Source organism: Drosophila mauritiana, chromosome 3R, assembly GCF_004382145.1.
Source record: "Drosophila mauritiana strain mau12 chromosome 3R, ASM438214v1, whole genome shotgun sequence".
Classification (NCBI taxonomy): domain Eukaryota; kingdom Metazoa; phylum Arthropoda; class Insecta; order Diptera; family Drosophilidae; genus Drosophila; species Drosophila mauritiana.
Genome location: NC_046670.1, coordinates 18,090,109 through 18,114,426, shown reverse-complemented (window position 1 = coordinate 18,114,426; position 24,318 = coordinate 18,090,109). Strand labels below are relative to the sequence as shown.

At 44.2% G+C, this 24,318-nt stretch overlaps 5 protein-coding genes across 7 annotated transcripts; 2 read left to right on the top strand and 3 right to left on the bottom strand.

Annotated features, from left to right (window-relative positions):
• Positions 1–191: 191 nt before the first annotated feature.
• On the top strand, positions 192–2,174 carry LOC117143566 (cysteine-rich DPF motif domain-containing protein 1). The gene is made up of 2 exons (XM_033308311.1): positions 192–281; positions 1,501–2,174. The coding sequence occupies exon 2, from the start codon at positions 1,513–1,515 to the stop codon at positions 1,969–1,971; it is 459 nt and encodes a 152-aa protein (XP_033164202.1). The 5' UTR covers positions 192–281; positions 1,501–1,512; the 3' UTR covers positions 1,972–2,174.
• Positions 196–1,471, top strand: LOC117143563 (putative transferase CAF17 homolog, mitochondrial). 2 transcript variants are annotated; one of them, XM_033308308.1, is made up of 2 exons: positions 196–281; positions 347–1,471. In XM_033308308.1, the coding sequence occupies exon 2, from the start codon at positions 348–350 to the stop codon at positions 1,389–1,391; it is 1,044 nt and encodes a 347-aa protein (XP_033164199.1). In that variant the 5' UTR covers positions 196–281; position 347; the 3' UTR covers positions 1,392–1,471. The 2 variants fall into 2 exon arrangements, with proteins under 2 accessions (XP_033164199.1, XP_033164198.1); XM_033308307.1 differs by having other exon boundaries at positions 330–1,471.
• Positions 2,131–3,257, bottom strand: LOC117143567. Its single transcript, XM_033308312.1, has 3 exons — positions 3,182–3,257; positions 3,092–3,117; positions 2,131–3,030 (listed from the first exon to the last, which is right to left on the bottom strand). The coding sequence occupies exons 1-3, from the start codon at positions 3,240–3,242 to the stop codon at positions 2,176–2,178; spliced, it is 942 nt and encodes a 313-aa protein (XP_033164203.1). The 5' UTR covers positions 3,243–3,257; the 3' UTR covers positions 2,131–2,175.
• A 4,724-nt stretch (positions 3,258–7,981) lies between these two features.
• LOC117145578 lies at positions 7,982–9,359 on the bottom strand. Its single transcript, XM_033311284.1, is given in 3 exon segments — positions 7,982–8,161; positions 8,163–8,195; positions 9,348–9,359. Coding segments are annotated over 3 exon segments (225 nt in total).
• A 4,607-nt stretch (positions 9,360–13,966) lies between these two features.
• On the bottom strand, positions 13,967–20,871 carry LOC117144728 (protein hunchback). 2 transcript variants are annotated; one of them, XM_033310071.1, is made up of 2 exons: positions 20,363–20,871; positions 13,967–17,148 (listed from the first exon to the last, which is right to left on the bottom strand). In XM_033310071.1, the coding sequence occupies exon 2, from the start codon at positions 17,128–17,130 to the stop codon at positions 14,857–14,859; it is 2,274 nt and encodes a 757-aa protein (XP_033165962.1). In that variant the 5' UTR covers positions 17,131–17,148; positions 20,363–20,871; the 3' UTR covers positions 13,967–14,856. The 2 variants fall into 2 exon arrangements, with proteins under 2 accessions (XP_033165962.1, XP_033165963.1); XM_033310072.1 differs by lacking the exon at positions 20,363–20,871 and adding an exon at positions 17,420–17,564.
• Positions 20,872–24,318: the final 3,447 nt, after the last annotated feature.

The following is a 24,318-nucleotide window of genomic DNA, read 5'->3' as shown; positions in this document are numbered from 1 at the left end:
TAAGAAAATAAAATTTTAAGTATGCAGACATATTTTTAAAGAATTTTATTGCATATGCAAGTGTGAGATATTCAACAATAATCAACGATATTTATCTACTTCACCACAATTCGTGTCACGTTAAAGGAAATCCAATCGCTCATCTCCACGAACTGTCAATTCCAAATGTTATGAACCGGGTGCCAAAAAATCAGTTCCTTGCTCGACTTTGTTTTGAGTACCAAATTTAAGTTTCTGCTGCTAGATATATCGAATAATTTTAATCAAATTTCCTGCACAAGGTAAGAGCGATTTCCGTTGGCCTTTCCAGTACCAATTGCAGGCAACAGATGCCTCCATTTTCCAGCATGAATCGTACGAATCCGTGGTTTCTGCGCGCTGTGCGCCATCACATACGTAATCTCCATGAGATGAGGATCCCATACGCCCGTCCGGTGGGCCCAAGTCAGCGCAATTTTACTTTGGAGCCGCTGGGAAATCGAGAACTCATCCGTGTCCACGGGGCCGAGGTGGTGCCATTTCTGCAGGGTCTGGCGACCAACGATGTGGCCCGGATTCAGTCGCCGGGGGGTCCTGCCTCAATGTATGCCCACTTTCTCAACAAGGCGGGCAGGCTGCTGTACGACACCATCTTGTACCGCACCAACAACCCGGAAACCATCCTTGTTGAGTGCGATCGGGAGGCTTCCTCGGACTTCCGACGCCACCTGCGCACCTACCGCGTTCGCAGGCGCATTGAGGTCGACAGTGTAGACGACGAGTATACCCCATGGGTGTTGTTTAACCTTAAGGACGCTTCGGAGGCTGTACCCAATCCACATCCAGACTTATTTGTGTCCCCCGACCCGAGGCTGCATGTCCTTGGCACTCGAATCCTGGCCCCCACCGACATGGACTGGTCCAAGCTGTCCAAATGTTTTACCGACTTCGGTACCGCCACAGCAGCCTCCTCCGACAATAGTTATCAACTGCTGCGCTACAAGCAAGGAGTGGGCGAGGGCTTCTCGGAACTGCCACCGGGCAAATGTTTTCCCCTCGAAGCCAATGCAGATTACCTGCATGGCGTAAGCTTCCACAAGGGCTGCTATGTGGGCCAGGAGCTAACAGCCCGCGTCCATCATTCGGGCGTGATCCGCAAGCGATACATGCCCATCCGGTTGACGGCCCCTATTGATGTGGGTTCCAGCCAGGACGTAACTTCTTTGGCTGGAGCGAAACTTGGACGCGTCTTTGGCTTTGCGCACAAGCATGGTGTAGCACTGCTGCGCATCGAGAAGGTTCTCAACGGCCGTCCGGAGTTGATGATCGATGGCGAGCGCTGCTATGTTGAACGTCCAGAATGGTGGCCGGAGGATTTGCCTGGAAAGCGTCGCATGGCGTTTGCTGAGTGACATACGAACTGATTTGACCAAATATTGTTATACTATTGTTATAAGTGTAGTAAATGTAAATAGTCCTCGTATAAGTTGCACAGTCTGTGTTTTTCTATTGGTCTTTTAGAAAATCTCAAACATGGATCCCGATGACGACCTCGTCCTGGAGAACGAGGCAGAGGAAATTGAACGATTACAGCTTCCCGAGGAGGTTAAGAAGCCCATAGATCCCGAGGAAGAGGATGAACGAGTAGCACGCATCGAATTCAACTGCTCTGGTTGTGAAATGCAGGAGATGGTCCATTATTTTGGAAGGAAACCGCCGTTTGCTCTAGGAGTCATCTACCCGGAGGACAATTACGTGATGCGAGATCCCTTCCAGCCACCTCCACCTCGTTGGCAGTCAAAGCCGGAATACTATATCGCAATGGGGACTAAGTGCTCCATTTGCACCAAGTCGGTGTGCAAGGATCCTGGCTGCAGTTTCTACTACACAGCCTCATTTTGTTTGCCTTGTGGCAAGGAAGAACTAAAAAACTGGCCAGCTGAGGCGCAAGCTCGAATAAGAAAGCAAATGTCAGCCAGTCAGGGCACATAAATTAGTCTTTAAATATAAAACAGTAGTGTGTAAAAATTATCTAAATAAGCACTAAATGAGATTTTGGCTAGAAAGGATAAATTTTAAACTTTATTAAGTACTTGAAACTCGCACTTACTTAAGTGCGGTCAATTGTATTGTTTTTAATATATGCTTCCTAATGCTTAAATATTATTTAAAAGTAAAATAAAACCAATCTGAAGTTTACAATGCTAAATCATTCATCGCAAAATAAATTTTTCTTTCATTATTGAGGCAGGTCCTTACATAGTTCGTTGCGACCAAACTGTTGTGCTTTTTCTGCGTGGTTTCAAACATTGCGCGTCCCAATTCTTTTTTCAAGCGAATAAGATCGACCCTGCATGGATTTTTCTCATTCGGAATTTGTTTCTCGAATTCTGCAATTCGGTGGGCCAATGCTTTGTCCAAAATGGCGCGATCTTCGTCATATTTTTTGAATGCGGCTAATGCGTTCTTCTTAAATTGTTGCTCTTCGCTGTTTATGGCCAAAAAAAGGTTCCATATTTTATCGTCGAAGTCCCGATACGTCTTCTTTCCCCACGGACGTGTCCTGTATTTGGCCAAAACTTTCAGAATCTCTGTATCGTAGTTTTCGGGCCTGGCAGTCGATGAAGTTGGCGTGATGAAAATTTTTTGCACCTCAACATTTTCGCACTGTGGTCCCGGATTATGCAATATTTCCAATTTCATGAGGTTCGTTTGACTCAAACTGCCAATGAGTTGCACCTGCTGATTGGCAAAAAAGACGCGACACATTGGCAAAAGATTTTCCATCTTCTGAAGTCTCTCCGCAACTTGTAGCTTCTTATAGATTTCCCTTTCGAGTTCGAGTCGAATTTGATTGTAAACAGTGAAGTCGGTGTAGATATCAATTTTGGTCGCTATTTCATACATGCTTAAGTTTAGAGCAACTAAAACCGTTTGGAAATTCTTTTCGAACTCTGCATTTTTTTCTATTAGAAACGGTCTTTTGTGGAAAGTTGAATTTATCTCCTTCAGCAGGGCAGTGTACATTGCATCGGTCTTAGCCAGAGATTCCTTGGAAAAACCTTACATATTATACATTGCAATTACAAAATGCATTGGGTTTAAAACATACCAGATCTGAAATTTCTCCTTTTCCATCTTAAAAAAGAACCAAATTGTTGAACCATCTTCATAGACTTAGGTAGATATGGGATGTACTTACCAATCTCCTTTAGGAAACTCGCTAAAACTACAATTCCAATTATTCTAGCACAGATCTTCATTGATCTAACCTCTAGCAATGTTCAAGATCCACTGATAACTGGCTAAGTTAGTTAGAAATAAACTTATGGTGTAAAATATAATTTAAATTGACACGAGTAATTCGTTTCGCGAGATTCAGTGTGCATTCTCTTAAGTGACAGTGGTGCAAAGAAAGTAGTTCTAGAAAAAGGTATGATACTAATTCCCGATTTTTTTCTATAGCTCTGCCATAAATTAGGGTATTACATGTGTAAAAAGTATCAGACTGCGCCTAAGGTCGCGCAAAACATACGTTAAACACCCACAATTGAGGGTCAGTTCAATGGAATCCGATCGTTCCAGCTGCATGTCCCACAATTAAGGCATCATTCAAGGCATTTCCGTGCCAAGGAAACCCCTAGTCGATGATCAACGACGATATGCTAGATCAAAGGTCGTCTACGGGCAATTTATGGCACGGTGTCCAAGCAATTGCACAGAAAGACAAAAACAAAAAAACAATCTTTATCACATTTATTGCAATGCCCCAGCTCTTTTGTCAACGATCCCGATGGCGAGGGACAAAGGGCAAGCGGGTGCCAAAATGGGAAAAGGTCAGAAGATGACCCGAAGGATGCGAGCGAAGGACACAAAAGGAGCAACGCGCGCGCTTCTCTCAACTCGCATCTTTGAGGTCGCCTTAGAGGTCAAGTTAGACCCGAATGCGGAAAACTCCTGGGGTTCTGAAACCAAAGGAAACTTACTTACAAAAGATATTCACTCAATCTGCCGCGATCTCAACTCAAAGTGAGTTGAGTTTTTAGATAGGGGTGGATTTATGTTTTATGAGGATCCATTGAACTATAGATTTTCTCACTTTTGAGTTGCACTCTCTTTTACTCACTTTTTGAGTGGTAAATAAAAATCCACTTGGGCGATGGCCATCGATCCCTGTCCACGCAGGACATTTCCGGATTGCATTCAATTGTCATCCTGCAACAATTGCGCTTTTCTTTGGATTCACCATTTGTTTGTCTTCTTCCGATTGCCTGTCACATTTTCTTGCTTCTATTGGTTTTTTAGCTCATGTTACCTTCTTTGTCCACCACCATTGTTTCAAAACTGAATACGGCCAGGATAAATGGCCAAAATTGGCCATCCCAGCAGTCTCCTCTTTTGGCGCCCATAAAAATTAAACAAAAATTAAGCGCAAACATGAGAATTCTGTCACATAAATTGTAAGCCAGCCTGCACCTTGCCACCGACTATTTTTAGTCCTTGGGGCAGCTGTGTAGCACTCGTCCCTCCTTTATTACCCGACTTACAACAAAATTAGTCCATCTGCAACTGAGTTATGCGCTGCCGAGGCTGCCGCTTGATTAACACATGTCCTGGAAGATGCGGGCGTGGCAAACAAGCACCTACGACGCCAACCGAGATTCCCAATCCCAATCCATGACCATGTCGGGTACGATGTTCAGTAGTCGCCGCCTATATGTTCGTGCTTCGTTTGTTGATGCTCTTAACTCATTCATTATGAATTGGAGGTGTTAAATGTGCCACATGCATCATGTGCTGCGGCTGCTGCTGCAAGATCATGTGTTCCCGATGGATGCAACCAAGAAAATATGAAAATATTTCATTTAATAACTTAAAATTAATATAGTAATATTTATTGCTTATGTACATCTTTTATTTACAACTTTTTTGAGTTAACAAAGGTGTATAAATTGCATGTGGTAAATTCGACATTATTCACCATTTTTCATGCATCATTCAAAGATACTTTTTCATTCGCTTCAGCTTTTCTCCGCTTTCCATTCACCCGACGACTGTTGTGAAGAAAGATGAATTGAGTATTTGTCAAATAGACGATGGTGACCCCCGACTTCCAAACCAAACGTTACACCCACGGGCAGGCATCAATGATTCATCATGCGCCGTACAAAATGCCACAAGATTGTGATCGTGGACGTGGGGAAATCATGGGAACAACAATCGTTACAAAACACTGAATCAATCATAAGACGCGCAAATCCTCAAGGAAATCGAACAATGGCGCGCAGATTGAAATCGGGATGAGGTTCGGGTCGAAGGGCAAGGAATTGAGAGGGCGAAGGACGAAGGACTCGGGTCGCAGGGTGAGGCAATGTTGCGCGTGCGCAGCGCACGCTCCCCTTGAATGTTTACGCCATTACGCTCGGAAAATCAGGAGCCCAAGGAGCAGGCAAGGAAATGAGCCTATTATGATGCCTTGAGTCCCGACCCCCGACCCCTTGGGTGACCCCGATTTTTCCGAGACGTCGGTCCCGGAAAACACAAATCTTACGCGCCAACACGCGACATTCAGATTTTTTCGAACGGGTCGCTCGGCATTTGACTTTGTGTTGATCCCTTGGAGTCCTTTGCCTACTCCTTCCCCCAACAAATGATTTTCTTATGTCTGCGCTCCTTTGGGATTTGAGGGTCGGAATTTGTTTGCTTTCCCGGGAAGCGAGAGCCCTCATTCAAATGAGTTGAGCTCCTTGGGCGATATTTGTGTTTAGTGTGATCTTTAGCAGCTTGACATCTGCCCTGGCTCCCGACTGGCGAGTTATGGAGTCATGCCCTAATTTCTGGTAGTTCTTGGTTAATTTTTCAGTCGGGGAAATTTGTAATGCTCCAAAGAAAGGGAGCTCCACATACCCTTTTAGCAGCTGCTGAAGTCATGTGAACTCCAGTGGCTTAAAAATAGTCATATTAACCAAATAAGTTGCAGGCTACTGAGATCCTGCTTGGACATAAAAGAAGAATGTCCTTTCTCTCGACTCCTTAAGCTAAATGTCAGCTCGAATTTAACGCCAATTGCACGCCCCTGCAAAAGAAAGCCGGATAAGAATGGATCTTAAGAGACATGTATCAGAGCTGGCCCATCGGATGATCGGACTCTGATTTCATGGCTGTCCGCTTGGAAGGACCAATTAGCCCAGATAAAAAACATCACTTCTCCTAATCCTGTCGGCGTGTGATTGGCCTCAGAAATGGCAAAGCTGCAATAGAATGGAAGAATGGACGGGACGCATGGTTGGATTGACTGGGACATCTAGAATTCTGATTGAGCACTCAGATTGAGATCGCTGGCAATATGAAAATGTCACGCTTATCGCCAGGGAAACCTGAACGGACCGGGCGGATCTGTTGTGGTTTGGCGGAAAGGAAGCGAAGTTGATGCCTCACCCGGCAGTCCGATTTTGTCCTCATCATCGTCGCCTTTGAATGTTTTTGTAGCCGTCGGCCGCTGGCTGTCAGTCAGCTGAGGGCAAACCGGATGGAACTCGAAAGTAATAACAATGTAGGCACATGTATCCTGTGCCAGGATATTGCCGTACACACAAAGAAATGCAAGTTAAGATATTAAATAAATAGAAGATATATTTAATGCAAAGGCATTTGTTTAAGATATACTCGTATAATGGTATATCAAAAAACTTATAACTTAAGAACTCTAATTATAATCTAATAACTTATTATTTTTGCAGATTCTGGCTTATTTTTCTTCAAGTGCATTGAAAAGAGGGAAACAGAAGTGAAAAGATTTGCCGAAGTCCCTAAATGAGATGCAGGCGTGCCTCGTAGCTCTCCCACTCCTCGAATATCCTTCTCAGGACCTCAACCACCTTTCGCCTCTACATATAGTATCCTACTCCTACTCCCACTTCGATCCTGACCGCGTGCGTGGCCATTGTCCTGACAGCCGCTATTTGAATGACATTTGAATTTTGTGCATTTCCATCCGCTCGCCGCTTTTCAATTGTTGGGCTCTTCTATGTTCGGCAATCGACGAGTCCTGCGATCGCAGCCAGGATCAGCATTTGATGTGATGAATTCATTATGCGAACAATGGTGCAGTGATGCAGCCTGCAGCAGATGAGGGCCGAAGTATGCCAAGAGATCTAGCAATTGCTTACTACTGATCCCTGAAAAGAGAGAAATTGAATTCCATTAAGATTATTTCTATTCGATTTTTAGAGTGCATACTTACCGCATCTACAATGCAATAGTAAACTTTCTTTAAAATATAGTTAAGTCTACATATAAGTTACCTTACATTAATGGTATAAAAATTATAATAATAATTTATAAAATTATAATAACTCAAGAGGGATTTCTGCTACGAATGCCCAAGCTGATAAAAAACACTCCCTTTGAAAAAAATCCCACATTTCCCACAGCAAACCACGCCCCTCAAAAACGCCCCTTCCCCTCCGACTTCCGATTAAGTCAATTACATAATAATGGCTTCATTTCGAGCATCCGATACACCAATTACCATGTCAACTTTTTTGTTCTGCCCTTATTTTTTACCCTCCCCAGAAAAAAAAGAACTCACCCCATATGCATATCGCATGGATAAAAAAAAGTGCCCTCCTGTTAAGTGGCGCTAAAAATCAAATTAAGGGTGTTTACCTAACGACTCCTCGATTACGGAACAGCCTAAAAAATATTCGGAGGGAGCAACAGGCGAGGGATCCGAGGATCCGGCGGGGAAACAATGAAAAATCGGAAGTTGTTTTCCCTTCCCTTTATTTTTTTTTTTATGAAGTGTTGCCTTTTTATTGGTGGTTAATTTGAGAGCTCGTACTCGATGCTTGACGAGGGTAAAAACCCATGGCGATGATGAGGACGATGATGCAACAGGCGAGCGATAAAAAGATACAATGGCAAAAGGGTTCCGATGGATGATGATGGCGTGAGTGAGTATGTTTTATTTATTTTCGGAAAACACACACACTCGACTTATTCATGTCGGATTGCCCAAAATGCGTTGAAAGGGTATAATCGCCAGTTGTCTGCGGCACGTTTCCTCGTCTCCTCGGCACTTTTTCAAGTTCAATGACAAAGATCTTGTGGTGCCACACGCCCGAAGAGCATCTAATCCCTTCGCGGTGATTGGCCCCGCGGAAAGACAAAAAGGGGGGAAACGTCCTAGGGGGGCATCCGAAAATAAATGAATACTTTTCAGGGCACTTTTCAAAAGGGTGCACTCGCCTTGATTTTATTTTGTTTTTATTACGTCCTCCAAATTGCGTCGAAAGTCGATGAGAGGGGCTAGATTTTGGGGACACTTTTAAAAATAAAACCAACAAATGGTTATGAAGTGCGGCTGAGCACGAGGCATAAAATGGAGTTTGAGGCCGGGAAAAGGGTGAGTTTTCGTCGCCAGGGAAAACTTCAAAATGGCGAAGGGAGTCAAAAGGAAAGTTCATTGAAACCGAAGAGAGTGGAAAATTTCTAGAAGACTTCTAAAACTAGATTATTTCAATTTTTAATTATATTCTTATTGCTCGATACCACTACGAATTTATGAGAATTTTAATTTGGTTTAAACAATCAATCGGAAATACATATTTCTACTTCAATGATTGATTAGTTATTTCTATAAATTTTGCCAAATAACATTTCCCTTTGAAATTATTAACTGAAAAGCAGCTGTTCCAATTAGCAACATTTGGAACCCTCAGAGTAACCACCAAAAGTAAAACCGAATAATGGAAAAAGGGTTCACCATTGATGTTGAAATTTTAACACCTTTTATTCAGATGTTACTCCCTTGGTTTTTGCCAAGAGCAAAAATTATTGCAATTTTTCCGGAGAAAAGCAAGAGGGAAATCAGTGTTCCCCTCGTTTTCCGCAAAGCAAAACGACATCCTTTTTGTCAGCCACAATGACCAGCTGAAAAATGCAAGTAAACCCTTGGCAAATCGAAGCAGTCATTTTGGCTCTTCACTTTGCCAAATATGTAGTAGTCGCATACATCGAAAATTATTGATGGATGTCAGTTGAGCACCTGCAGGGAGAAAGGGGGAAATAAAGTTGGGGGAGGAGGGCAGCTGAAAACGAGAGTGAATCATGCAATTGCCAGATGTCCTTAATCGAGGACACAAGCCAACTGGGCGGAGGGAGGACTCTGGCCTGCCTAGAACTTGATTCCTCGGTGGACAAGTAACGGAAACCCGAGACCCATATCCGCCCATCTAGCATCCAAGTGCTGACAACTTGCATCGGGAGTATCGTTTAGCACCTGTAGACCGTTGATACTGCCCCCATAACCTGCGTCCTTCGTCCTGATACTGATACATCATCCTCGGGGTCTCCTAATTGCTCACATTACACTCCATCTCTCCACAGCTGACATTTGCACTTCGAATCCGGCACAAAGGACCAATAAGTCGATTTAGCGAAACCAAATACAGTGGATTCCCAGATTCCAAATCTTTTCAAAGGCACAAAACAAACACATGTTGCTAAAAAAGTATCTCTTACAAAGAGAATAGTGGGAGAACCTTGCCTTACCTGTTTTTTATTCACATGTCGAGTTCATCCCTCACCCTACCCATAAAGAAAAAAGAATATCGATCCATTGAAACTATTTGCCAAATGGTTCTTTCCATTTTAGTTTTCTATTCGGTTCCTTTTTTTTTGCAACCCTCTATGATGAGGTGGTGGTGGTTTGCTATCCGTACCCACCCCGTGTATTCCAATTTCGGGTAGTTTGGGTTTCGATTTTTTGGCTCGTTTTTAAGGAGTGTTTTTTGTGTGTGATATTTTTATTGGTGGTAATCGCATTTTTTGCGTGAAATTTCCTCTATTGGGATTGTGTAATAGGCGTTGCTTTGACTTTTTGCCACGATTTGATTGGTTTTGATGGCTCGATTAGGGAGGGTTACCATCACTTTCAATGGGGAAATTATCAATAAAAAATTGCATATAGGGTCTCCTTCGAATGCATATGAGCTATGTTATATAATTTCTTTTTTCTTTTTGCAGTTCCTTTCATAAAGATTAAGAAAACCTACATATATTGTAGGTTTGATTGAGTCAGTAACTTAATAATTAGAATTATATATAACTAATATCAATTAGAGTCTGCCCCCTGATTGAATCTTTCACTTTACCCTTCCAGAATTTGCGACTCTCCCAGGCATCTATGATTTCACTGTTGACTTGACCATGGCATCTGGTGGATGTGTTTCGAGGGCAAACAGAAAGTAAAGGATGCCAAAATCGGGAATTCAATCGACTGGCCCGCACCAAAGGCGGCATTGTTTGTAGCAAACTGACCAAACGAGTCCAGCGGCTGGACTTTCTATAGTGCAAATATGGTATGTGGCAGGGTGCAGGACTCCCAGGACACGCGTAGCGTATCTGTGCAACCCCCACACTCGCACACACACACACACACACACACAGTAAGGCACACGCTGTTGTCAACTTCCTTCTTTTTTCGGTCTCTTCATAACGGATGCTGGACATTATCGATGAAGTGGAATGGGAGTGGGAATGGAACTCTGGATGGTAGCCGGAGTCCGCTTGCATATATTTTTAACCTTTTGTTGTTTTTCGTTAACTAAAGTGCCATCAGGGGCAGATGTTTTTTCCATCCCAGTCGGAGTTTTTCTCCTATATATCTCCTCGTGTATTTTCTTTTTTTTTTGGTTACTCATCCATTTACATGCGGAGTGGACACGATGGACGCATTTTGTTTGCCGAACTGTAAAAATTGTTTTGTTACTTTCGCTGTTTGCTGTCGCGAGTTTTCCTTAGTTATCCGCATTGTTTATTTCCCTATGGAACGGTGGGTCCTTCATGGATCTCTGTCATGGTATCTATTCAGTGTATAGGATAAACCCCACCACCACCATCATCATCAACATCATTATTATCTTATAGATGTGCTTTAATTTTCTACAGTTTTGCATATTCATCAAGCGATTCACAGCAATTAGTTTTGGTTTTTGCCTTTGAATTGCATTCGGAATTTTGTGGCTCAGTGGAATTGTTGTCGACTAGGATGATTAACTATCATGGTGGGCATACATAATGGCAGTTGAATGGATATATAAGTTGGGGTTGCAGAGGGGGTTTTAAATGTGAATAGAACGAAAGTCATCATGTTTTAACGTACTTTCCTTACTCAGATACATTTGTATCTGAATATTTTGTAATCAAGCAACACATATTATAATATTAACTAATTTTCTTATTATATCACTTATTTATAAACTTATTAATTTCAAATTGAATAATAGTATCTTTAAGATACTCGCCACACGGCAAACACATAAATTGGTCGACTGCCAAAACTCAGATGGTCAGCACATCCTTGGTGCTCGTTAGCGGCGTTGACCACTTAAGGATTCGCTACACCCACCTCAATCTCGCAGGACGAACGCTGGCCGGTCAGCTGTTGGACGAGGTGAAAGGATGGTCTCCCACTCCCTCGCTGGCATTCCAGGCACAATTCCAGGGAATTGCTGTTTACAGAAATAAATTATCGGGGGTTCAACAAATCCTTAAGGTGGCTCGCACATGACGTCACGCTTGAGACGTCGAAAGGATCGCCGCTCATAATTAACCCACACACAGATGCTGGCCCGTGTCCCTTGATCCGGGTACCCGACTGATCCGATCCCTGCCCAGTCCTGGCGATTTTCATAATTAAAATGCGTAAAGTTGTGGAAAAAAGTAGCCGGCGAGTTTCGTTCCCTGGATGTGGGCGCCGGCTTTTACTGATGCAATCAACAGCTCATCAAAGGATGCTGACTTGGCGGGGGTGGATTGCTAATCATGGCATCGCATCGGATCCTGCATGTGGCCATTGGACACCCCGGACGCCGTCTAATCAACCAAACACCCACAACATGTCGCCCTGTTACCCCCCGAGTAAAACATATATATATTTTTGGGTGAGTGGAAACCCTTGTTAACCCCTTTCCCCTTTTCAATATTTGCTATTTTGGTTTTCTGTTATTTTTGGTGGCAGCGCTGCTAAAAATGGCCACCATATCGTGCACCGTTGGCACCAAAAACTCAATCCGTAACCCACACCAAATCCGTATCGCATCCCCATCCCAAAATGGCGAAGTCGAAGGTGGTGGTTAAACATAAATACCCTATTTATGGCGTTGCTTGGCCCTGTGGGATATGTGTACATGTGAGCAGGCGACTATTATTTATATATACACTGAGGGAAAATTTATAAAATTTATTCAAAAATATATACTTTAGATTACAGCCCTTTTAGCTGAGTATTAAAGGAATAATCTGATTTCCATCAATACTACAAAACTTAAGCATTCTATCGTTTCCTAAAATATGTTTAAGATAAGAAATCGCATGATTAATAAAACGTTTAATATAATAACTAACTAACTAGCTTAGGAAGTTTTGTTCTTATTTCCAAGTGCACATAATTCTCTAGACTAAGCTAGCTTTGATAATTGCCGATTGAGTTGGGGCAGTGGTAAAAGCCCAAATTATGTATTGTGAAAGTGTGCCAAACGCGTGTCCTGCTGATCAATCAGAGTTGGGGGAGTCAAAAGGTGAGTCAATAGCTGGGAAAGGAGGATGGCGAGAGCAGCTGCATCCAGGACATAGGAGAAGGGACCCGGTGCCCTAACAGGACCAAAATTACACCTTTCAAATGGTCAGCAGGCCGGGCAATTGAACTATTTGAAGAACTCCCAGGACACAAAGTGGCCAGGACTCTCCACCTACTCTTCTGCATTTTTGTTTTTTTCTTTTTTTTTTTTTTGTCTATTCGCAAACAATGACGGGCAGCAGGAAGAAGAAAGATGCTACAAAGCCACAAGCTGAGATAAGAACCGAGGAACAAAACCAGAAACTAGGGATCGTTAGCTCAGATGAGGACAATGCGGCTGGGACTCCTTCGTCCTCGATAAACATCTTTCGCTTGCGACGGCCACAAGCCAAGAGTTCATCCGGTACAAAGGGCAAATTGCCAACTTAACTTCGCTCAAATGAGCAAGGATGTCCAGATCCCTCTGGCTACTGAGACTTTAATCTAAGGGGATATGCAAAATCTAATTTGCGATAAGATCAGACGCTTTAAACTATCATCTTCTTGGCTCCGTGCTCACCCTTGACTCCCAACAAAATTAATATCAGCCATAAATATCAATTATTGGAATGATTTAATGAGGAAAAACGGCATTTAAACGAAATTTACATGGAATTAATATGAAGAGAAGTGCATTCCTACAACCACCAATCAGATGCAGCCCGGAGAAAACTATTTTTATACAACTGACTTTCCACTCGAGAACCGAAAATCGAAGGAATTTCCCCTTATCCACGCGCCATTTGGCTGAAGTGCGTTCGACGCATGCGCGCCAACCCCAACAAATTCCAAGGATCGATCCCAAGTGATCCCGGGTGGCAGAAGGAGACGCCTTGCTGCGTCATCTTCCTGCCACTCCTCCTCCTGTGGTTCCTCCAGCGCGTGCTTATGAGTTTTTCATTATTATATATTGCCCCTCTCATATGCAATGCGAATTGTGCGTTTTCACGCAAAACGTCAATAATCCATCAAAATTCGTTGCATTGAAATATGAAGGAAGAAAGCAGTAGATTCTCCAATTTGTTGGGTTGCGCCCGCACACAAATTCTGTTTTGTATATTATTCCTTTTCATCTAACAACTTGGGTATTTAGCACATGATGGAGCAGTTCTTCAATTGAAAAGAAGATACATAAATACATACTCACAATTTTCCGAATATATTCAGTTGCTTTTTTGGTGAGGGTGATCGCTTGCGATAAATCATGTTTAAATATCGCGTGTTGACAGTTCCATTGGTCAGTTATTGGCCATATGGTTGGATCAGGGATAGATTATAATATGCTGGGTTTTTGTCGAAGGAAGTTAAAGATCTCCCCAGGATATTACTGAGTTTTCATAGCATACAGATACAAAACACCGCATATAATAATAATAATATCTTCATCTTTATTATGTTATTGCATAAAAACATTTCGTGGGCAAATCTCTTAGACTAGTTTAATTTACTTAAAATGGGATTTATCAAGGATTACACTGGGCTCACATCCTAAGTCTCGAAATTCGTTTCATGACCTCGACTTAGATTTTATGGGGTAAATACTAATTTTGATCCGTTGCTCAGATTTCGCGCATCTTAGCTACTCATTAAAAATCTCTAAATTTGTACTTCTTCTTTCGTCAGTTTCAGTTGCATCGAAAATATTGTCATTATTGCCAAAGGTTAACAACAAAAATAAAGGGAAAAACTTGTGAAATTATATTGAATAAATTGTATTTATTTGATTTGATTTCGTTCGATTCGAATTCGCTTTCAACTAACAAAATACTGAGAGAATATCAGAGAAAGAACTGAGTGTTATGCGCATATATGAATATGTAGGTTAAATAAGACTAAATAATTATTTTAGAAAACATACTCATTATGTATATGTTATAAACTATATTTTATTAATTTGACTTTGGACTGTTGGTATTGTTTGGTTGTTTCGCTTGACTCCACTTACAAATTAGATTTAACTTAGGCTTAGGTTTCTCCATGCATTTATGATAGTTTTTAAACCGTTTTCAGGGTTTTTAGTCGATTTCGAAAATACAAGAGTGTATAGAGACAGAGTGAAAGGTGGCTACAGTTCGATACAGTTAGGATAGTTAGATAAACTTAGGTCTAGAATTAGCGGCTTAATTGGCTTATGTACAATTTTCGACAACAAAATAATGTTTGGAAAACTTATGCTACGAATATATACAATTCTGGACAACGATTATGTGATAATAGTGATAAATAATAATAACAAGGTGATGGTGATGGGGAACTTAGGAGTGAGCATTCCTGGCCATGTGGACGAAGAGGCCGACGGGTCCGTCGCACTTCTCGCCGCACATGTTGCACTTGAACACATCGTCGCAGCTGTGGTAGCCCATGTGGATGGTGTAGAGCACGGCGTCCTTGAAGAAGATATCACAGTACTTGCACTCGTAGATGGCACCCGCCGCCGCCGGAGTTCCGGATGGAGGAGCTGCAACCGCTGAGGTGGTACCATTGCTGCTGGAATTGCTGCTGCTGTTGCCGTTGCTGTTGCTGCTGGCATTGGAGCTGTTACCCGAGCTGGACGCCGTCGAACTGGCACTGGTATTGGCCTGCGGCACATGGGCAGTCTCCATGGACTCATCCGCCGAACTGGTGCCCGAGCAGTGCTCCTCAGGCATGGGTTTGCGTCCGGCAATGGGCGAAGATGCAGTGGGCATAGGTGTGCTGGGTACTTTCAGTTGCTCGGGAGAGGTCATGGCCTCCGATCGCAGTTGTAGCAGGGTGTCCAGCTTGAGGACGCGTCCCTTGCGCCTCGAGGCATTCGAGCTGCTCATCAGCGGCGTGGCCTCCTCCTCCACCTTGAGATTCATGGCCAGCGGCTGCTGCGGTTGTTGCTGCTGCTCATCCTCCTTCACCGGCGTTCCTTGCGAGAGATCCATGGCGGAGTCCACCGACTTGCGCTCGTACTCATCGTCCTGCTCCTCCTCTTCATTGTCGCTCTGCTGCTGGTTCTGTTGCTGCAGTTGCTCTCGCATTCTTGGCGACAATTGGGCCAAGACAGCGGCCTGTTGCTGAGCGGCCAGCATCTGGAGATTGAGGTTCCAGTAGGGGAAGAAGGCCATGTTGCGGTTCTGCTGCAGCAGACTGGCCAGAGGAGGCAGAAGATTGGCTGGACTGGGCAAGCTGGGCGTCTGTTCCACGCTGGCCACACTCTTGGCAGGAGAGGCGGGCAGCGGGAGCACTGGAGATGCCGCCGGAGGAGCGGAGTTGCCTTGAACCAGAGGGAATCCTTGCAGGGCAGCACTCAGCTGAGATGTGGCGACTGGCTGAGCTGGCTGGGATTGCTGTTGCTGCGGAGCGACAGCTGCCACATTTGACTTCCGGCTGCCGCTGCCACTTCCTCCACTGGCAATCGGTCCACCATTCTTGCTCTTCGGACCACGACGCGTGCCGTAGACATCGATGACCAGCGAAGGATTCGGGGTGCCATCCTCGTCCAAAACCATGCCGGGCTTGTGGCCATACTTGCGCAGATGCAGCTTGAAGCTGTGGCAATACTTGGTGGCGTAATCACAGTCCGCACAACGGTACTGATACACGGAACTGTGCGACTTGCGGTGCGAGTTCAGCATGGATTTGTTGACACACGTGTAGCTGCATTTGTCGCACTGGAAGGGCTTTTGGTTCTTGTGCTTCCGGATATGGTACTCCAAGTGGTGCTTGAACTCGGTGACAAACGGGCACTTCGGGCACTGCAGGATCTTGTCCGGTTTCATGTGGGTGCGGGTGTGTGCCCAGAAGTCCACCTTGGTGATGGCCACCACGCCGCAAGTCTTGCACTTGTAGTTCTTCATCTTGCCGTGCGAATTGTAGATGGGCATACGGATGTTGGTATCATCGTCCTCGGACTCGGCCATGTACTTCATGTCCTCGCTGGAGTTCGACATCTGATCGTGCTCCTTCTCCGGCTCAATATTCGACTGGCTCGACTTGGCCGGCGACTTGGGCGGTGTGACATCCATGGGTGGTGTTAGTGCCTGCAACTTCTCGCTGCTGCCAGTGGCAACTGCAACGGGCGCCATTGTGGAGGCGGATGTGGGCGTGGGCTGTGGACTGGGTCGCAGATTGCCGCCATAGAAGTGCTGCATGGGATTGGGCAGACCGGGTGGCGTCAGCGGATTGAACCCACCCATCAGATGGTGATGGTGATGATGTTGCTGCTGGGCTGCCTGGAAATGCTGCTGGTACTGCTGCTGCTGCAGCAACTGTTGCTGCAAGTTGGCATCGTAGTGCTGCAGGCTGTTCTGATCGTTTTGGCTGGGTGAAGGGGTCATGGCGCACAGGGTATCCATGGGCTGCTGCTGATGCTGCTGCTGCTGCTTGAGGAACTGTTCCAGGTGATTGGTCGAGGGAATGGGCGATTGGCGCGGACTGCTGGCCACGCTATTCCCGTCGAGATGGTGACCCGGCTCCTGTTTGATATTGGCCGCGAACATGCTGTTGTACCAGGCGTTGTGCTGCTCGTAGTTGGTCGTGGCTGTCGTCTCCCAGTTCTGCATCTTGGCGGCTCTAGACGGCTGTAATGGATAAGAAAACAGAGAGAGTGGGGTTAGTGGGCATATTCATTCATTCATTCATTCACTGCGCCTGCGTCGAGTTTTTTCCTCTTTTTTCCGCTTGTTTTTCATTTTATTTTTCTTTTTTTTTTCTCTTTTTTTGGTGTGCTTGCGGCACCACCCCTAACAAAAAATACGCCAGGGGTGGCTGGGCGGCACCCACCCCCTGACGGGGATTTGAGTGATTTTGTGTACAAAATGGAGACACTGGGTAATGGCTACAATATCCTACCGTTTCGTGGCCGCTCAGTGCGTATGATTGCGATTGTATCGAAGTATATTCCAAATTTGTCGGGATTTTCGTAAGGATTTGCAAGGATATTGATGCTGCTGCTTCTGTTGTGTTGTCGCTGTGGTAACAAACTCGTGACTGACTGAACAATTGCAACAGGCATTAGTTTATATATCGCTCAGGTAGACGGACGCACGCGTCAAGGGATTAGATGGGCAGAGGTGACGGGAAGTCAGGTACAGGTCGCGGATCGGCCGGGAATCGAGGATCGCGGATCGCGGATTGAGGATTGCGCTCTTGATCCATTCTGGATTAGAGCAGAAACAAAAAATTATGCGCACTTGGATTTGGATGATCCGGGAGCTTAGCGGAAGGCCAGCTTAGCAGCGAGCTGTGAATTTTCCACCGGTTTTCTATGGGGATTACGTTGGGCAGGAGTCGACAGCAGGAGTAGGCAGCTAGCGAGGGCAGTTTCGTAGTTAATAATAAAAAGTAAAAAAGGATTGCGCGGGACTTAACTAAATTAACGGATCAGAACTGCTTACACCTGCGGGAAAACTGCAAGGACCAACTAAACTATGTGCATAATATGTGCAGTATAATTATTACACACCCATGTGAAAAACATTTTCCTGACAACAATTTTCCGCCAGACATTTCACTTTGATTTGCGTAGTTCTTTTAATAATTCTCGCATTAAAATTTCTTGTTGCCTCTATTTTTTTCCATTTCCAATTTCACGCTGAAAAATTGTGCAGTTGCTGCATTTTTGGCTAATTGTTTGTGCTTTCAAGTAAATATTATTAAAAACGCAAAACGAAAAAAAGGGGAAAAAGGGGCATTTACGGAATATTATTTGGGGGAGGAGGATGGTGCTCTGTGCTATCTGGCAGCTAAACTATCTACAATACTTAACCATCATAATTGATGGTTCAGGAAACAGAAAGTGCACACAAAATGAAGCTTAGCATATTTATTTAAATTCGCTTTTGTGGATATTTTTAAAGAAAGCCAAAATTAATTGCTCTGCGAGTGTGTTAGTGTGTGTGTAAGTGTGTGTGTGCGCACTATGAAACAAAGAGAATTTTCGCCTTTCGTCTGGGCTTTTTTGTGCCATGCCCAACAACAGCAACAAAAGCCAAACTAAAGGCCAAGTGTAAAATTAATATTACGCCGGTCGGAAGGGGCGTGGGCCAAGGGGGCAGGGGGGCCTTGCAGGGGGGGGGGGGGGGCTGGTGGGGTGGTGTGGCCACAACGAGTGCAGCCAGGCAACCGAAACTGCAAAAGTAAACTAAACATGTGCTAGTCGTTTTTGGTGCCCCTCCCCCCACCCCACACAGCAACACCGCCCCCTTTTTACCCCTCTAAAAATATCATGAAAATGGCAAAAATGGAAAAGTTCGCAAACGCAGAAAATGCGCCACACAAAAAATGTTTTTGTTGAAAAATCCGTACAAAAAGCCAGCCAAGAGCAGGATATGCCTGCAAACAAGTGTACATATATGTATCTTTGCTATATAAACTATATGTACATACGTATGTATGCATGTACATATGTGCAGTTGCACCCGTTATGTTGTTGGCTTAGAACAACTTGTTGTTTTTTGGAGCTGCATTTGGTTAGGGAAAACTGCACTGCTGCTGAGTGAAGTGATTCAATGTCATTTGCGGTTTATAAATATATCCCGTATAATATGTGCATATTTATTTTTATGCGCCTAACAAAGCCCCATTTGTTTGAATTGCGCTCGGCTCTTTTTGTCGGCAAACATTAAAACTGTCGGATGACAATCAATTCTGCAAAAGATCGTGCCATGATGATTTCCCCACCATTATCCTAAAAAAACAACGACAACGAGCGTCACATAGGTGTATTCCTTATATTTGAAATGCATTTTGGCAAGTGCCGAACTATTTGCCATTAAAAAATTGCCACGTTGACTTTGAATTATAGTTCGATGTCTAAATTTAAATTATTAAAAAAGAAAAGTCGAAAATGCATTTGCCGAAAGAAGAGCGAAAAGAAAGGCTAAAAATTGAAGGGGTTATTTGGGGGGCAGGAAGGCGAAAAAAAAACAACATGAAAGTCGACATGTAAACAAATAAAATTAGCTGTCAGCCGTAGAGGGGGGCGTGGCCAGGGGCGGTGTTTAGGAGGAGTGAATGAGGAGGGGGGTCGGTCGGGGGTTGGATATACGCTGCAGTTCTGGGCAAAAACAGACCGAGCGGGCAAAAAACAAGTTCACCCGAAGATCGGCCAAAAGCCAGACAGATTTTAAAATATTGTTTTAGAATTTTTGCCGTTTGCATTTTTAGCAAATGATTTACCACACTCTGTGTGACTGTGTGTGTGTGTGTGAGATCTCTTGTTTGTGTTTCTAAGGTTAGACAGAAAAAGAAGCACTCGATTACAAACAACAAGAAGAGAAGGCAGAAGTGCAGAAACTAGAAGAAAGTTGAGTACTTGGGATTAAAGGTGATTATAACAGAGAATAAGCAAAATGCTTATCAGTCATCAGATTAGCATGAATAAATAATGTAAAATACATTAAGCATAGCGCATAATAGCATATAAACGAACTTTTAAAATCCGTTTCTTTTGACAGACAGCTATTTCGAAAGTATATCACATGATGGATTATAATTAAACAACTAATTGGAATTTATATCGAATATATTCTATAAAAAACAGATTTCGTTTCAATTCAAAACTAAATTAAAATTTACAGAGCGTATGTGTAAATCCTCACAAAAACTGTGTATATTACTGGATACCCCAACATTTTGGCATTTGCTCCCGCAAAACCGATTTGTAATTCTTGTTTATTTGTTTATCCGCGGAAAGCTTTTGCGAATTTCTACCTCGCATGTGTTTTTTACGATTTATTGGAGGTCGAATGCAGTGTATAACTAGGATATCGGATGGTACGCCCACTTACTTACCTTGGGGACAGTCCAAGTGCAATTCTCCTGGAGAATTTGGAAACGGGAACCGGGAGCAGGAGCAGGAGCACGGAAGTTTTCGCTTTTCGCTCGCGGACTCTCTCTTTCCCACTCTCTCGCTTGACCGCGACACGGTTACCGTTAGACCAACACGCACAGTGCGTGCGAGGGGGAGCGGCGATGTGGGGGCTCCTTGCTCTTCGTTTTTGTCTATTTTTTGGGCCTCGCTTTTTAGCTTGCTTTTGTGCTTTCTTTTTCGCGGAATTCGCGCATGTGCGGGATGTGGTCTTTGCCAAAAAATAAGTTTTCGAGACTAGAGTCTTTTTGCAATTGGTTTTCTTTTAGCACAAACACGAAGTTTAATTGTATTTATTGGCAATATTTGTTTTGATAGCAGTTACGTTTCGTCCTTTGGATGTTTGGTTATTTTTGTGTTTCAGTGGCTGCCTGTCAATGCTAGCGACTTTCGTTTTCGGGACTCGGAGCACAACTGACCAAACTGGCGCTCAGCGGGCTCTTCTAATAGCTGAAAATCTCCTCACTGCTCCTCACAGCGGTGCACTCGCCAAAAAAGAACTCAAATCTAAAATCTCAATTGCAAAGCAAAAACAAATGCCAGAAGTGCAACAACACAAAGGCGTACGAGAGCCGTTACACGGAGAAACAGAAACCGAAATGAGAGAGCAGGCGGAGAGCATTAGCATCAACGTAACGACGAAACTCACTCAAAACGGATACGGATGCTAGCTGTAAATCTGAGTGACTTTCCCCATCCCCAAAAGCAATAACCAAACAGCATCCCCTTCGCGGCGTTCGCTCTTTCACTCACTCACCCACTCACTCTCTCGCTCTGACTCGCTCATTTTATCCTTTTGCATTTTCTGGCGCTGCATTTTGGCCGAATGCAGCTGCCTTTTTGGCTCTTTGCCGTTTTTTGGCATCTCCGCTTCACTATTGATTATTGATTTCTGGCCCAAAAGTTTTTTTTTTTTTGGATATATTAATTTAAAACTGTCCTTCGCGGACAATCATTAAATTTGATGACTAAACTTAACGGTAGAGAATTAATTGATTACATAAATTGTTGCGAAACTATACAATAACTGTCAATATTGTATGTTTGATGTATATAATAATGTATGTATATAATTTAATTTAATTTTCGTGTCTAATCCCAGAGAGGTCCAAAGGGTGTGATCGGTGCAGCCTCCTGGTGCGTTGACTGGTGTCCAGCAGGTCTTGTGCCAGGTTGTTTGGGTGGTCTTGAAGCCTCTGCATGTACTGCCTGCTGCTTTTCTTAATCTCATCCTTCACCCAGGGGAAGCTGAGGACCTCGTGTATAGTGGCATTATCGTGGAAAGGGTGAGCGTTTGTGACTGTGCGGAGCGTTTTGTTTTCGAATGTCTGGATAATGTTGATGTTACTTTTCGATGCAGTGCCCCACAGTTGAATGCCATACGTCCAGATTGGCCTTATGATCGCTTTGTAGATAAGGAGCTTAGTGGAAGTCGGTAGCTTAGATTGTCTGCCCATCAGCCAGTAGAATTCACGGACTCGGTTCTCCGCCTGTTTCCGCTTCTTTAGCAGGTGTGGTCTCCATGTAAGTCTCCTGTCCAGTGTAAAGCCAAGATAATTTGGATTGGCTACCTCTGGGATTGGGAACCCGTTGAAACTGACTGGTGGGCAAGTGCCGCGTCTAGTTGCGAAGGTGGTAGCGGTTGACTTGTCGCTGTTTACCGATATATTCCATCTCGTGTGCCACGTGTTCAGTAGATCTAGTTGCTCCTGCATAGTCTGGGAGGCCTCTGCTGGGGTATCTGCTGTTGTTAGGAACGCAGTATCATCGGCGTAAGTGGCTGCCATAATGTACTGGCTCGGTATCACCGGCAGGTCAGCCGTATACGCGTTGTAGAGGAGCGGACCGAGAACGCTTCCTTGGGGAACTCCTGCACGGGCTTCTTTGACGTCTGAGCGCGCTTCTCCACACCTGACGGCGAATCTTCTGCCCTCCAGGAACGATTTTAAGAACTTGAAATATGACTGGGGCAGGCCGTTTTTGAGCTTTAGGAGGAGACCGGGGTGCCAAACACGATCAAAGGCTTGCTTAATGTCCAGCATTACTGCTAGGCAGTATTTCTTATTCTCAAAGGCGTCCAGGATATATTGCGCTACTCGGTGGCCTTGCTCTGGTGTCCCGTGGCGGCGCCTAAAGCCAAACTGGTGATCAGGGATCAGACCAGCCTCCTCAATCACCGGCAATACTCTGGTCAAAAATACTCTTTCGAGTATCTTGGAGAGTACTGGTAGTAAGCTGATCGGGCGGTAGGAGGCGGGATTGGCTTCATGTTTACCAGGCTTCAGGATCATAACTACTTCGGCGCGTTTCCATGATGAAGGGAAGTGCCCCAATTGCAAGCACTTATTTATTATGGTCGTGATTAGTGACTTGCTAATAGGGGGGAGGAGCTTTAAAGCAATGGCATTGATGGCATCATCGCCTGGAGCCTTGTGGTTACCCATTGCCGCTATTAAATTGCTGATCTCCTCTTCCGTGGCCAGGGGTATCGACTCGGAGTCAGAGAGAGGTTCTGACAGGAGCCTGGCTGTTTCGGCTGCTTCATTTGGGGAACATCGATTGGCTGGTGTGAAGACTTCCTCCAAGTGCTCGGCGAATGCGTTGGCTCTTTCGGTCTCAGTTCTGCACCATGAGTTGTCTTGTCTTCTGATGGGCGGGATCCTCTTCAGTGGCCTCTTGATGCGCTTGGTAACATTCCACAGGTTGTGGTGGGGATCACCCGGCGCGAGATTACCAACAAAGCTGTCGAGGGCCTCCTTCCTTAGCCTGACCAGAGTTTCCTTCAGCTCCTTGGTGGCTCTGTTGAGAGCTGTTTTGTCTCTAGGGTTCCTGGAGAGGAACCAAACCCGTCGGAGACGCCTTTTCTCTGACTTGAGCTCATTAACCCGAGGATTCCAAAAGTGGACGTCTCTACTTCTGTCCCTCGTTTGGTTAGAGAACCTTGGAGCAGCATAAGTTGCTGCCTCCTGAATTTGCGAGGTGAGGTTCACAACGGCCGCATCTATAAGTTCAGGGGTATCCAATGGTGGATTAGTGACTGTCGAGTTGTTCAGCCAGTGGTGGTATTTGCTGATGTCGGACGTTTTGAAGAGAGAGCGGAAATGGGGGAGGATGGGGGGGCGCCTTCGCCAATTGTTTTTTGGGCAACTTTAAGCCCAGACACATTAACAACTTAGCCAACTGCAATTTGGCCGATGGAGGTTTGGGCCGAGGAGACTCCTTGTTGCTTTAACACACTTTCCTGTTGCTGTGCGTGTTAACTTAATTTGGGCAAAGCTTTGCCACAATTAGCATCCGAAATTCCAAATCTCCTTAAGGTAGTCTGTGCATAATGGGTGTGTTCCACCTTTTTAAGCTAATTTCGGAAAATGTATCATTGTTAGCTTGACAAGGATTATGGTTAGCAATATCATAAATGCTTATCATTCGGTTTCGACCAATTATTTTCCAAGCAGTAGGTTCGTTTTAGGAATGATAAATTAGGTGCGATTTTGAAAATTTTTTAAGTAGGTTTAATGGCAAATTTAGAACTAGCAAATAACTAGTGGGGCTAAATGTCAGTATAGTTCATTCGTAAAAAGATATTTTTCTATACAAAACAAAAGGATAACTTATTATTTGGACGGAACAGTGTTTTCTAAAGAAAACATACATACAAATTCATAATTAGGTTCGGAATTAATGTGCCTCCGGCTATTTTATTCAATCTCCTGTTTATGCGGAATATTTTGGCTAAAACTAAAGTGGAACGGGGATAAATTAGGTCGTTGGCGGGGGTGGGGAAAATGTAAAAGCAATATTTACAAAACAACAGAGCAAACAAAACACCGCCGGAATGCAAATTACACAAGTTGCTGCTCTCTCACATATCCAGAGGAAT